This window comes from Mirounga angustirostris, unplaced genomic scaffold, assembly GCF_029215605.1.
Source record: "Mirounga angustirostris isolate CCGP_5_RB_7025 unplaced genomic scaffold, mMirAng1.0.hap1 SCAF_10, whole genome shotgun sequence".
Lineage (NCBI taxonomy): Eukaryota > Metazoa > Chordata > Mammalia > Carnivora > Phocidae > Mirounga > Mirounga angustirostris.
This window is the reverse complement of record NW_026991718.1, coordinates 84,112,974-84,126,804: the sequence shown is the minus strand read 5'-3', so window position 1 is coordinate 84,126,804 and position 13,831 is coordinate 84,112,974. Positions and strand designations below refer to the sequence as shown.

The window sequence follows — 13,831 nt, the reverse complement described above, 5'->3', positions numbered from 1 at the left end:
AACTCTCCCACTACTGGAAGCTAGAATTCTGATGTCAGGGTGTTGGCAGGGCTGTGCTGTCTGAAGTTTCTAGGAGGAAATCCATTTCATGCCTTTCTCTTAGCTTCTGGTGTTGCCACTAGTCCTGGATTCCTTGTCTTGAAGACCCATCCGTCCAGTCTTTGTGTCCATCATCACATACTGGATTCAGGGTTTACCCTATTCCAGTATGACCAGATTTCAACTGATTACATCTTCAGTCACCCTATTTCCAAATAAAGTCATGTTCTGAGATTCTAAGAAGGATATACATTTTGTAGGGCAGTATTTAACCCAGTACAACTGCTTCCAGAATTTTATCTTTGTCTCTGATTTCAGCATTTCTAGTATGATCTGACTACGTGCATCTGTTTGTGTTTGCATTTATTCTGCTTGGATGGAGTTTGGTCAGCTCCTTGAATGTGTAGATTCATGGGTTTCGTGAATCTGGGGAACTTTTCAGCCATTATTTCTTTGAATATTTTTTCTATTCCTCCCTTTCTTCCTTTCTGGTGCTCCCATTATATGCATGTTCTTGTGTTCATTGGTGTCTCATACCAGTCTGAGGCGATTCACTTTCTTTTTTCTCTCCGCTCTTCAGGTTGCATGAACTCTCGATTTATCCTCAGGTTTGCTTTTTTTCTGCCAGATCCAATCAGTTGTTGACTCTCTGTCGTGAGTTTTTCTATACTTGTCAACCTCCAAATTTCCATTTGTTTCTATATTGTAACTGTTCTCTTTTTAGTCTCCGTTTACTTCTTTAAGCATGGTTACCTCCCATTCTTGTGAACTTGTTTATGCTAGCTGACTTGAGGACTGTTGAATGTGACAACTGGGCCCTGACACAGGCAGTTTTTGTCGCCTGGTGGTTTTCCCTGGGTCCAGGTCCTGCATTCCTGTTCCTTCCCGTGTCTTAAAGTCTTTTGTAGAGAACTAGGTATTTTAGGTAGTATATTGTAGCAACTCTGGGTACTGTTCTCCCCTTTCTCCAAGCCTTGTTTTATTTTTTCTAGCTTACTTACTTGTTTAGTGACTTCGTTGGTCTCTTTCAGTGATGTCTGCTCCCCTGGAGTATGGGACTCTCTGATGGTTGCTGCTCAGAGGCCACAGCCTTGGGGATGGACGCAGTGGGACGGCAGTGACCATCCCTTAGCCTGATTGCTCTGTTAAGCTGTCTGCCTTGTGTGGTATCACACTAACTGTTAGGCTCCAGTAATTGCTAGTTGAGCAAACTGCTTTAATCAATGCTTTGCATTATAAATTGCTCCTCAGCCTGATTCCGTTAAATTCTGGCCCCTTTGCGGAGGTAGATGTTTAGGTCAGTCTTTGAGGTTTGCCCTGACCCCAAGAGGAGTTTTAGGTGTGTCTTTCCCTGGCTCTCTCTACTAAACTAGCGGTCCTGTGACTAAGCTTGTTGTTCTCATAGAGCTACCAGGCTCTTTTCTGTTGCTCACCACTTAAATCTCCATGGTTTTTGAGATAACCTTTATGCTTGAACTTTCCCCATTTCTCTTTCAAATTAAGTCTATCTCTCTGGGGAGAGCTTTGGAGCTCTTGTGTTTTTATTGACTGCCTCTGCCCCCAGGGGAGAGTCTCTGAGCCACTACTGTGGAGCTGGAGGAGGGAGGGACATTCCTGCTTATGGGCAGGGGGCTGGCAGGACCTGTACCCCTGGTCTTCTTGCCTTGCCTCTCTGGGCATGGAATCCACTCCGTGAGTGAGCCGGGGCAAGGGTGACCACAGTCCCATTAGTCAGTCGCAGCCTGCCGTCCCTGGAGTAGAGCCTCTGCCGCGTGAGGAAGGTCTCTCTTAACCACTTGGCTCACGCCTCAGGAATTGAGCCTGTGCAGCTCACAGCTGGGGGGATTGAAAACTGTGAGTGGCCTGCCTTTCCTGGTTAGATACCCGGAGCGCCGTTGTTCTGGCCACACCAGCACCCACTCTGAACTGTGAGGGTGAAGGGTGGAAGGTGGGAGTGGGCCATGGCCCACGTGTCACTGAGTCTCTCTGTTCTTACTGAATTTTTGTAGATTTTCTTGAATAAATGTTTCTTCATTTGCTGTATACCCTTAGAACAATTTCCAGAGACTTTAAATGGCTAGGTTTTTGAATTCTCACCAGTTACGTTCTTTTGCTGGGGACAGGTCTGTGGAGCACCTCACCTTGCCATTCTGTAAGAAATGTCTTATCTGACTTTGATATGTAAATGGTTGGTACACAAGTGGTTTTTTGTTCTTTTACCTGTTATCTAGGCTGTAGGACTATGTATCCCAAACACCAGAGTAATAGTCTTGAATCAATATTAAACTATGTACACCCATAATCTCCCTTTTCTTCTGGAAGTTATAGAAAACCTCTTGCCTTTTTAGTTGGTTTACATAAATCTCACCCTGAGCAGACTCTAACATCTGTTATACTTGTACACCCATCTTTTGGGGTTCTTTCTTTCTTTCTTTCTTTTTTTTTTAATGTTTTATTTATTTGTCAGAGAAAGAGCACAAGCAGAGAGAGCTGCAGGCAGAGGCAGAGGGAGAAGCAGGCTCCCCGCTGAGCAGAGAGCCCGATGCGGGGCTCGATCCCAGGACCCCGGGATCATGACCCGAGCCGAAGGCAGATGCTTAACCGACTGAGCCACCCAGGCGCCCCCTTTTGGGGTTATTTCTACCATATTAAAAATGCGTAGGCATTTAAGCATGAATTGAGAAATATATCCGTGTCTTCAGCAGCAGAGAAAAGTTAATTTTCCAGTCTTTCTGCTGCCACATGTCGAAGTGATCAGACTATTGGATGCCCTCCACTAACATATGAACCCTGCACAGTCTTGCAAGGGTTATTATTATATTCACGTGGGATGATCTTCCCGTCGATGCTATTACCGAATTTATTTCAGTTTTCACATAACCACAATAAATGGGCTGAGTGTCCTTCACTCCTCTGCCATCTCATAGGTTAAGCCACATTTCAGAGTCATCTGGTGCCACGTTGTTGCTAAAACCCAAAGCTTTTCAGTGATTGTGGAAGCCTTGGCACAAAGAAGAGGTTTGTCAGAAAGGCATTCTTCTTGCAGACTTACTGAGCAGCTTGAGTTTGAATGCTGCCCTTGAACTGGACCAGGTTCACTGCCTGTGAGCTCCACAAGAGCCGGAAGTACAAGCAGTTGAGATGAGCTCATAACTGCAGAGCCATGCAAAGCTGTGTGGAGTCCATTCAGTTCCACTGGAAGAGGTTGCCTGTCCTTTCGTCCTACTCTCTTCTTGGGGGGTTAGCTCCTTGTTATTCACAGGGTATCCCTGGGTTTGGCGATTCATTTTTACTGGGGGAGCTTGTAAGTGATGAGATTCTGCCAGTTTTATTTCTGTTTGAAATGCTTGCCTAATGGGCTGAAATTGATTAGGGAGAGACACTGTATAACCACCCAGCTATGTTACATAAATCTTTAAGTATTTTTGATAGGACTTACTCAAGAAAAACAGTTCAAATGCGTTTCAAGCAAGGCTAAGGTGCTTCCAGCAAGTTTATGTCACCACTTAAAACTAGTGAAATGTTGGAGGCAATCGTGTATAATTTAGTACACTGCGTTTCTGCTAGCCCTGAGTAGTCGCTCAGTTATTTTAGGTGTGGAGATAAAGTTAGCATGCGACAGAACATCTTAGTTTAGGAAACATTTGCATATAGATATAGAGTTACATTTAAAAAAGGTTAAATTTCTTTGAAAAGAGATGTAATTTTTCTGACTTATGAAGTCTGGAAGGCTTGGGAAAATGCAGTGATATGAAGGCTATTTCAAATAAAATGAATTTTCATTCCTCGAGTTAAACACTAGTAAAGCTAGATTTGGAATTCATGTGTTTTTCCTGAAAATTCTGTTTTTAAGTCATCATTCAGGTATACAGGTGAGATGTAGGTGTGCTGAGGATAAAACATGAACCAGACAAATCTACAGGTAGTGGAGAGAATATGAAATTAGGAAGACTCGAAGCTTATTCTGTCATCACTAGTGATCCTGGGGATCGTGGTCAGAGACTCAGTTCCCCTGGGTGTCCATTTCCTTTATTTATTTATTTATTTATTTATTTATTTATTTATTTATTTATTTATTAAATTTTATTTTATTATGTTGTGTTAGTCACCATACAATACATCATTAGTTTTGGGTGTGGTGATCCACGATCCATTGTTTTCATATAACACCCAGTGCTCCATGCAGTACATGCCCTCTTTAATACCCATCACCGGGCTAACCTATCCACGACCCCCCTCCCCTCTAGAACCCTCAGTTTGTTTCTCAGAGTCCATAGTCTCTCATGGTTCATCTCTCCCTCTGATTTCCCCACCTTCATTTTTCCCTTCTTTCTCCTAATGTCCTCCATGCTATTCCTTATGTTCCACAAATAAGTGAAACCATATGATAATTGACTTTCTCTGCTTGACTTCACTTAATATAATCTCCTCCAGTCCCATCCATGTTGATGTAAAAGTTGGGTATTCATCCTTTCTGATGCTGAGTAATACTCCATTGTATATATGGACCACATCTTCTTTATTCATCTGTTGAAGGGCATCTCGGCTTCTTCCACAGTTTGGCTATTGCAGACATTGCTGCTATGAACATTGGGGTGCATATGGCCCTTCTTTTCACTACATCTGTGTCTTCAGGGTAAATACCCAGTAGTGCATTTGCTGGGTCATAGGGTAGCTGTCTTTTTAATTTTTTAAGGCACCTCCACACTATGTTCCAAAGTGGCTGTACCAACTTGCATTCCCACCAACAGTGTAAGAGGGTTCCCCTTTCTCCACAACCTCTCCAACATTTGTTGTTTCTTGCCTTGTCAATTTTTGCCATTCTAACTGGTATAAGGTGGTATCTCAGTGTGGTTTTGATTTGAATTTCCCTGATGGCTAATGATGATGAACGGTTTTTCATTTGTCTGTTAGCCATTTGTATGTCTTCTTCGGAGAAGTGTCTGTTCATGTCTTCTGCCCATTTTTTGACTTGAGGATTATTTGGTTTTTGGGTGTGGAGTTTGAGAAGTTCTTTATAGATCTTGGATATCAGCCCTTTATCTGTAGTGTCATTTGCAAATATCTTCTCCCATTCTGTGAGTTGCCTCTTTGTTTTCTTGACTATTTCCTTTGCTGTGCAGAAGCTTTTTATCTTGATGAAGTCCCAAAAGTTCATTTTTGCTTTTGTTTCACTAGCTTTTGGAGATGAATCTTGAAAGAAGTTGCTGTGGCCGATGTCAAAGAGGCTACTGCTTATGTTCTTCTCTAGAATTTTGATGGATTCCTGTCTCACATTGAGGTCTTTCATCCATTTTGAGTTTATCTTTGTGTATGGTGTTAGAGAATGGTCGAGTTTCATTCTTCGTATATAGCTGTCCAATATTCCCACCATTTATTGAAGAGACTGTCTTTTCTCCATTACATATTTTTTCCTGCCTTGTCGAAGATGATTTGACCATAGAGTTGAGGATCCGTATCTGGGCTCTCTATTCTGTTCCATTGGTCGGGTATGTCTGTTTTTGTGCCAGTACCATGCTGTCTTGGTGATTACTGCTTTGTAATATAGCTTGAAATCGGGCAACGTGATGCCCCCAGCTTTGTTTTTCTTTTTCAACATCTCCTTGGCGATTTGCGTTCTTTTCTGATTCCATACAAATTTTAGGATTGTTTGTTCCAGCACTTTGAAAAATGTCATTGGAATTTTGATCGGGATGGCATTGAAGGTTATAGATTGCTCTGGGTAGCATAGACATTTTAACATTGTTTATTCTTCCGATCCATGAGCATGGAATGTTTTTCCATCTTTTTGTGTTTTCTTCAATTTCTTTCATGAGTGTTCTGTAGTTCCTAGAGTATAGATCCTTTACCTCTTTGGTTAGATTTATTCTAAGGTATCTTATGGTTTTCGGTGCTCTTGTGAATGGAATCGTTTCTCTAATTTCTCTTTCTACAGTTGCATTGTTAGTGTATAAGAAAGCACCTGATTTCTGTGCATTGATTTTGTATCCTGCCCCATTACTGAATTGCTGTATGAGTTCTAGGAATTTGGGGGGTGGAGTCCTTTGGGTTTTCCACATAAAGTATCATGTCATCTACGAAGAGAGAGAGTTTGACTTCTTATTTGCCAATTTGAATACCTTTTATTTCTTTTTGTTGTCTGATTGCTGTTGCTAGGACTTCTAGTACTATGTTGAACAATAGTGGCGAGAGTGGGCATCCTTGACGTGTTCCTGATCTTAAGGGAAAGGCTCTCAGCTTTTCCCCATTGAGGATGATACTCACTGTGGGTTTTTCATAGATGGATTTTGTGAACTTGAGGAATGTTCTCTCTATCCCTATACTCTGAAGAGTTTTAATCAGGAAAGGATGTTGTATTTTGTCAAATGCTTTTTCTGCATCAATTGAGAGGACCATAGGGTTCTTCTCTCTCCTCTTATTAATGTGTTCTATCACATTGATTGATTTGCGAATGTTTAACCACCCTTGTATCCCGGGGATAAATCCCACTTGGTCGTGGTGGATGATCCTTTTAATGTATTGTTGGAGCCTATTAGCTAGGATTTTGTTGAGCATTTTGGAATCCATATTCATCAGGGATATCGGTCTGAAATTCTCCTTTTTGATGGGGTCTTTGCCTGGTTTGGGGATTAAAGTAATGCTGGCCTCATAGAATGAATCTGGAAGGTTTCCTTCTGTTTCTATTTTTTGAAACAGCTTCAGTAGAATAGGTATTATTTCTTCTTTGAATGTTTGGTAGAATTCCCCAGCGAATCCCTCAGGCCCTGGACTCTTGTTTTTTTGGGAGGTTTTTGATCACTGCTTCAATCTCATTACTGGTTATTGGCCTATTCAGCTTGTCAATTTCTTCCTGTTTCAGTCTTGGGAGTTCATAGGTTTCCAGGAAGGCGGCATCCATTTCATCCAGGTTGCTCAATTTATTGGCATATAGTTGTTGATAATAATTTCTAATAATTGTTTCTATTTCCTGGGGTTAGTCGTGATCTCTCCCCTTTCATTCATAATTTTATTAATTTGGGTCCTTTCTCTTTTCTTTTGGGTAAGTCTGGCCAGTGGTTTATCGATCTTATTAATTCTTTCAAAGAACCAGCTTCTAGTTTCATTGATCTGATCTACTGTGTTTCTGGTTTCTAATTCATTGATCTCTGCTCTAATCTTAATTATTTCTCTTCTAATGTGTGGCTCAGCCATCGTTTTTGCTTTTTCTCTAGTTCTTTAAGGTGTAAAGTTAGTTGGTGAATTCGGGACTTTTCTGTTTTTTTGAGTGAGGCTTGGATGGCTATGTATTTCCCCCTTAGGATTGCCTTTGCAGTATCCCATAGGTTTTGGACCAATGTGTTTTCGTTCTCATTGGTTTCCGTGAATTGTTTAAGTTCTTCTTTGAGTTCCTGGTTGACCCAAACATTCTTGAGCAGAGTGGTCTTTAGCTTCCAAGTGTTTGAATTTCTGCCAAATTTTTTCTTGTGATTGAGTTCCAGTTTTAAAGGGTCTGAGAATATGCAGGGAATAATCTCAATCTTTTGGTATCAGTTGAGACCTGATTTGTGATCCAGTATGTGGTCTATTCTGGAGAAAGTTCCATGTGCGCTCAAGAAGAATGCATATTCTGGAATGTTCTGTATATATCTATGAGGTCTATGGGTGTCTGTTCCCTATCTGCGAAGCAGAGATGACTTAGGAAATGGTGCTCTCCGTAAAGAATGAATGCAGCTGATCGAAAGCTGTGGAGCGTCAGGACTTTTCAGCCATCCACTTTCTCACCCATGATACAGCTGACCCTTGAACAACTCAGGGTTGAGAGGCATTGACCCCCCCCACCCTCCACCCCCGACGTGCTGCCGAGAATCCGTGTGTGACTGTTGCCTCCTTTTGCTTGCTGTTGACTGGCAGCCTTACCATAACACGAACAGTCGATTCACAGATACTCTGTGTGTTTCGTGTATTACATATTTTGTTCTTACAAGAGAATAAACTGGGGGAAAGAAAATGTTATTAAGAACATCGTAAGGAAGAGAAAATACAGTCACAGTCCTGTCCCGTGTTTATCGGACAAAAATCTGCATGAGAGTGGAGCTGTGCAGATCACAGCGTGTTGTTCATGGCTGAGCTGTGTGTGTATTTTCATCAGAGCATATGTAAATGTCTGGGTGGTGTTGATGTGGTTCTTCTGTGGCTGGCATGACCCCTCCCCGCTCCCCAAATCGACGACCTTCACCCCGGGCTGCTTTGTTCTCACCCGTGGTAAACATCTGAATTATGTGTCAGATTTTATCGCACTTCGTGGCAAACAAAATGTTTTAAAACCATATGCCTAAGGGTTTATGTGTTTTGTTTTGTTTTGGTAAAAGAATTGGTGTTTTTTTTCCTAGTGTTAATTCTTTCAGTTCGGAACAGGAGGGTGAGGTGAGTGCAAGTTTTGACTGCAGAGAAGGCAGAGCGGAGAACAGAACAGGACAGAGAAGGTGTTTGCCCATTGCTAGTCCACTTTCTGAGTGTTCTTTTCACTCCTTCCTCCCCAACACTCAGTACGCTTTATCTGGCCCCCTCCATAGTCATCATTTAATTTGAATAAAGTCTTTCTGTTAGTTTAACAGTGACTTTCACTCATGATTGCCTCTTCATGTTTGTTGTGGCTCAGGCTTTGGAAGCACAGTATTGCTGTCCCCCTGTCCCCCACAGCTGCATCCTGTCCCCCTTGGGGCCCGTCAGCGGACCCCACGCAGTGGTCACGTTCCTGCTTAGACAGGGACCGGACGGTAGAACCTAATCACTTAGGGCTCTGGTCTGCAAACAGTATCTATTGCTTATTCATTTGTTTTCATAAGCAGTTGGAAAGATAATCCTTTTTTATGACATTTTTGTGTCCAGTTTTAAAAACCACATATATTATTTGGTAGTTCAACGAATCTCTGCATGTTGCTAATCACTTTTTAAAAGAGAGTCATTCTGAAACTTTGCAGGAATAGTGGTAGAATTATATAAGTGATGTTCAGTGTTCTTTCCATTATAAAATAAGAACTTTTTAATGTAAAATTGTCTGTTAGAGGAGACATTTGGAAACTTGAAACTATTTTTCTGTACTATTGACTGGGTGCTGCTTAGAAGTCGGCAGTAGTATGTGACAGTTTGTTCTGGAGGAAGAGCTAAGACGCTGTCTGTAAACTGTTAGCGTCTTCCTTCCTTGCTCTCCTTCCAAGTTTTAAGTTGTGGCTGCACCAAAGCCAAATCCCCTTGAAGTTGGTTGTCACCGTGTCCTCTTGTGCTTTCTCTGGGGATGTGGGGCGCATGCAGATAACCGGAGGAGCAGGGTTCGTGGGCTCCCACCTCACCGACAAGCTCATGATGGACGGCCACGAGGTGACTGTGGTGGACAACTTCTTCACGGGGAGGAAGAGGAATGTGGAGCACTGGATCGGCCATGAGAACTTCGAGCTGATTAACCACGACGTGGTGGAGCCGCTCTACATTGAAGGTGAGTGAGAGTGCACACTGACAGCACATCGAGCCTGGTGGGTGGGCTCCCCAGAGCAGCCAGCTCCCAGCCAGAGCCTTCTGCCCCGACCACAGTGAGTGGGAGCTGTGCCTTGTTTCTGAAATGGTCTCACTGGGTACAAGGCACTATCCTAGTTTCTGTGATAAAGAACGGTGACGGCACTGTGGGCATTTGGCTGCACTGCCCCGAGCCCTCCTGGCTTTGATCGTCATGGTCTGTTCCAGAAGGGCTTGTGTAGTGCACGACCTTCCCCACTGCGTAACACATCCTTTGCCTGCCCCACTTGTGCAAAAGTACTTCGAGCTTCCTGCTGGGTGCTGGCTGGTGTGGAATGCTACTTAATAGTGAAATTCCACATCTGAGAGTTTAAAGCCTCAGTAACTTTGCCACTCTCAAGGAGTCAGGGATTGGGGGCTGTAGTGGGTTGGACGGTGGTCCCCAAAAAGATACATCCATGTCTTAATCCCCGGAATCTGTGAATGTGATTTTACGTGGGGGAAAGGTCTTTGCTGATGTAATGAGGTTAAGGATCTCAAGATGAGATCAGCCTGGATTCCCCAGGTGAGCCGTATTTCCAATGGCGAGTGTCTTTATAAGAGACAGAATGGAGAAGACACAGATGCATGGGGAGAAGAGCAGGTCTCACGAACACCAACGGAGCAGAGATTGAGGCCATGCAGCCCCAGCCCCAGCACCACCTACAAGGCAAGGAGCGATTCTCCCCTAGAGCCTTTGGGGGAAGCGTGGACTTGCCAACACCTTGTTTTCTAGAATTGTGGGAAAAGAGATTTCTGGTGTTTTAGTTCACCTAGTGTGTGGCACCTCACCTACAACAGCCACAGGAGCCTAGGAGGGAGGGTTTGTCTGAGGGGTGCCGATGAGAACCTCTAACAGGTGCTTGCTTAGCAGGCATCTTAGGATCACCAGACTTCACGTTCATTCTCATTTAAATCTGACCAGAGCCCTGAGAGGTAAATGGTATCATCCCCCCTTGAATATTTATGGAAAACTGGAACTGGGTTGTGGTCTGCCCCAAGCCATCGGGCTGTTAAGCAGTCTGGCCAGAACTCAGCCTCAGGTTTCAGGCTCCAAAGCTCGATTATCACCTACCCTCCTCCTGCATGGATAGGGTAGTGTTCTGCTTTTGCACGTTATCCAGTCATGGACATTTTCCCATGTCAATACAAAGTATCTTGGAAAGCCGGTATAGTTGCTGAGCAGGATTTATCATATGGGTATACCGTGCTTTATTTGCTCCTATCCTTAAATGTTCTCCAGTGTTTTATTATAACTATCTTCCTCTGAATTTTATTTCCTTAATAAAGAGTTCAAACGCGAATTTTGCCAAATGCTGCTATGTCCTCCTTGTTTGGTGTTGTCTGTTTCACGAACACAGGAGTAGCACTGAGCATTATCTTCAAAAACTACTAACAAAATAGTTTGCTAATTCGATAGAAAACACATGGTTCTTTGACTAAAAAAGCTAGATGTTTTCTAACATATTAAAATTCACACAAAAAAATTAAATAGTTCTTTTACCTTTTTTAAAAAATTTGCTTTTCGTAGGAGTTCTTCATAATAGGGATATTAATCATTTGGTATATATTTAACATTTGCCCGTCCCCCTGAATCTGGCTTTTGCCTTTTAATTCCATTGAAATTTTATAATTACAGTCTCATCTGTTTATTTTCCCCCTTTGTTGTTCTATTTCTTTTATGTTCTAAGTGTCCAAGAATAGAGCAATATTCAGCCATGGTGTTTTTTGTTTGTGTGACTTTTTTGCTGTTGTTTTTTTAAAACATGTAATTATTTAATCTATCGGGGATTTATTTTGGGGTTAGGCTGTAGTTTGTGAAGTGAACTAGATGATCCAGGTAATAGATAAATAGGCTCACGTTCCCCCTGGACCTGATCGTGGGTTTGCTGTGAGGGTTAATTGAGGTAATGCGCGTGATAGGGCGGGCACTCACAGGCAGAACTGCAAAGTGTGAGAGTCTGCATGCTGCAGTCGTGAATCAGCTGGTATCAGTAAGACACCGAGATTCCCTGGGGTTATGTGGGTGGGCCCCATAATCACGTGAGTTTGAAAAGCAGCGGCAGCAGTAGGTGGAGGAGCTAGTTGGAGAGATCTAGTAGAAGGGATGCTTCCGAGAGACAGGCACTGGGGAGGTCAGGGGGACTTGACCCACGGCTGCTGGCTCAGAAGGCGGCCTTGAACCAGAGCCTGCGGCCAGCCTGAGAGCTCCCAGCCCACAGCCAGCAGGGAGATGGGGACCTCAGTGCTGCAGCCTCATGCGACTGAATTTTGCCAACAGCTTGACTCACCCACTGATGGCAGGAATGCAGCCCTGCTGACACCTGATTTCAGCCTGTGAGGGCAGAGAGAGAACCAGCTGAGCCACACCGCGCCTGGCTTCTGACCCGCAGACCCGGTAGATTATAAGTGGGCATTTTTTTTTTAGCCTCTAAGTTTGTTAGGGCATCAGTACAAAACTGCAGGGCTTGGCACAGGGGCTGGCGCCTCGCAAGTGCTCTCCAAATAGTAGCTGCTATTATTATTCCTCTTTCCCCTTTTTTTGCACATGGCAGTAAACATTTGTGAAATGAAACTATAGATCGCATAATTTCAGTACTACCAAAACTTAGTAAAAACGGTATGTTGGTAAGTAAATTATCTGCTTTGCCTCTGAGCTTTGACACCAGAACTACTGGAGACCATTTCTCCCAGTTCTGACTGTAGACTCCATGTGGAGGACACTCATGAATGCACCGAATGGACTCCCACAAGAAAGGGTTCATACTTCTGCCATTTGCTGCAGTGGGAGTGGCACCCGTGAGGGAGAGCAGAAGACATTTCTCCACCCCCACAGTCTAAAGCCTGTTTTTTTTTCACTTTCTCCAACCCTAGCGTAAGATTCTTATACGTGCCCGTGATAGTCCTCCACCTGCTCCCCAACCTCCCCATCTCCTCAGTCCTTCTGCCCCCACAGTGCCCACCTGATTCTGAGCCCCATCCAGGGAGAAGAGCATCCATCATTGGATCCTGCTTGTGGGTGCACTTCTGCGTCTCAGAGGTAGTAATCCTCCCCACTGCAAGCCAGACACAGCGTGAATTTAACCAGATGAACTCAGTTTGATTTGCCCCCTCCCCTCGGTGTTGCGTTGTCACACAAAGGATGACATGATTTAGGGCACCCTTGAGTGACCTGTCCTCGCCTGTGCTTACAGTGCCTGCCATGATTTACTTCCACGTTAGTTTTTCCTCTGATTGAATGTTACAGCCTGTGCTCATACTAAGTGGGATTACCATTTGGTGTAATGTGTACGGCGGTCTTTTAGCAGCAATGAACAAGTTAATGTGTCCTGTTGATTGATAGAATTATTCTCCTGTGTGCAGGAGAGTGTATTACAAAGTATGCACACCCAGCGTTCAATACATAACTCTCCTTTTGAGTACCTTCTTCTGAGTAAAAGAAACTCCACTTGATATGGTATTGACACCATACCAGGAATGTTCTTCAGCTCTGAAAAGCATTTTGCGGAATTTGTTTTAGTTTATTTGTTTTTCCGGGGCTGGCAAGTTGTTTGGGCTGTAACGGGGTAACAGTGGTGTCTGTCACTTAATTTGGCAGTGTCCTAGCAGAGCTTCATTAATTTTCCTTCAGCACAGATTTCCTCCTCTTGTTATTTTCAGAGTGTAACCATTGTTTCAGAAGCAGAGGCATTAGCGATTCACTGTTGTGGGAAATTAACTGTTGTCTGCACTCAGAATGTGGTGGCGGCATTGGGAAGGGGGAAAGTGATTGCCACCCCCTGGGGTCGGGGCTGAGAGTGCGGTACCGTGGAGTGCGGGGGGGGGGGGGGGGGGGGTCACGTGGTCATGAATTGTAAAACTGATGAAGGCCAGCAGTGCTGGTGTGATAGGGGTTCTGTTAGAGGCCTCTGCGTTGTCTGGGCTACTCTGTAGAGAAGGAATATCGCTGCTTTGGAGGGAATTGTAATGCTCCCTGAAGTAACTGAGTCTGGCTGTATATTGCTTCAAGAGAACTCTGGATTTTTACCAAAGGAGACATTGAAGTTTCAGACGGTGAATCTCAGGAAGGAGTCAAGTTAATTCTTCCAACCCATATATTAAGGGCGCAGGGAAGTTTCAGACGAGCCAGGGTTGGGGGGTTATGGGGTGTGTTCGGGTTTTGTGAGGGAGATGCCAGGCCACGGAGATGGTGGAGAGGAGGCTCAGCGTTGGGCAGCCCCTTGTTCCAGCCTGGAGCGCTGGTGGGCAGGTGTTGGCCCCAGGC

General features: G+C 43.9%; 1 protein-coding gene across 3 annotated transcripts in view; it reads left to right on the top strand.

Moving 5' to 3' along the window:
* The window catches only part of UXS1 (UDP-glucuronate decarboxylase 1), a 99,365-nt gene that overhangs the window by 42,724 nt on the left and 42,810 nt on the right, over window positions 1–13,831 (top strand). For 2 of the 3 annotated variants that reach the window (XM_064572672.1, XM_064572673.1), the window contains exon 6: window positions 9,331–9,511. The exons of the other annotated variant lie outside the window; for it this stretch is intronic. In XM_064572672.1, coding sequence (XP_064428742.1) covers window positions 9,331–9,511 — 181 coding nt within the window. The remainder of the gene's footprint in view (window positions 1–9,330; window positions 9,512–13,831) is intronic. 3 annotated transcript variants of the gene reach the window in all.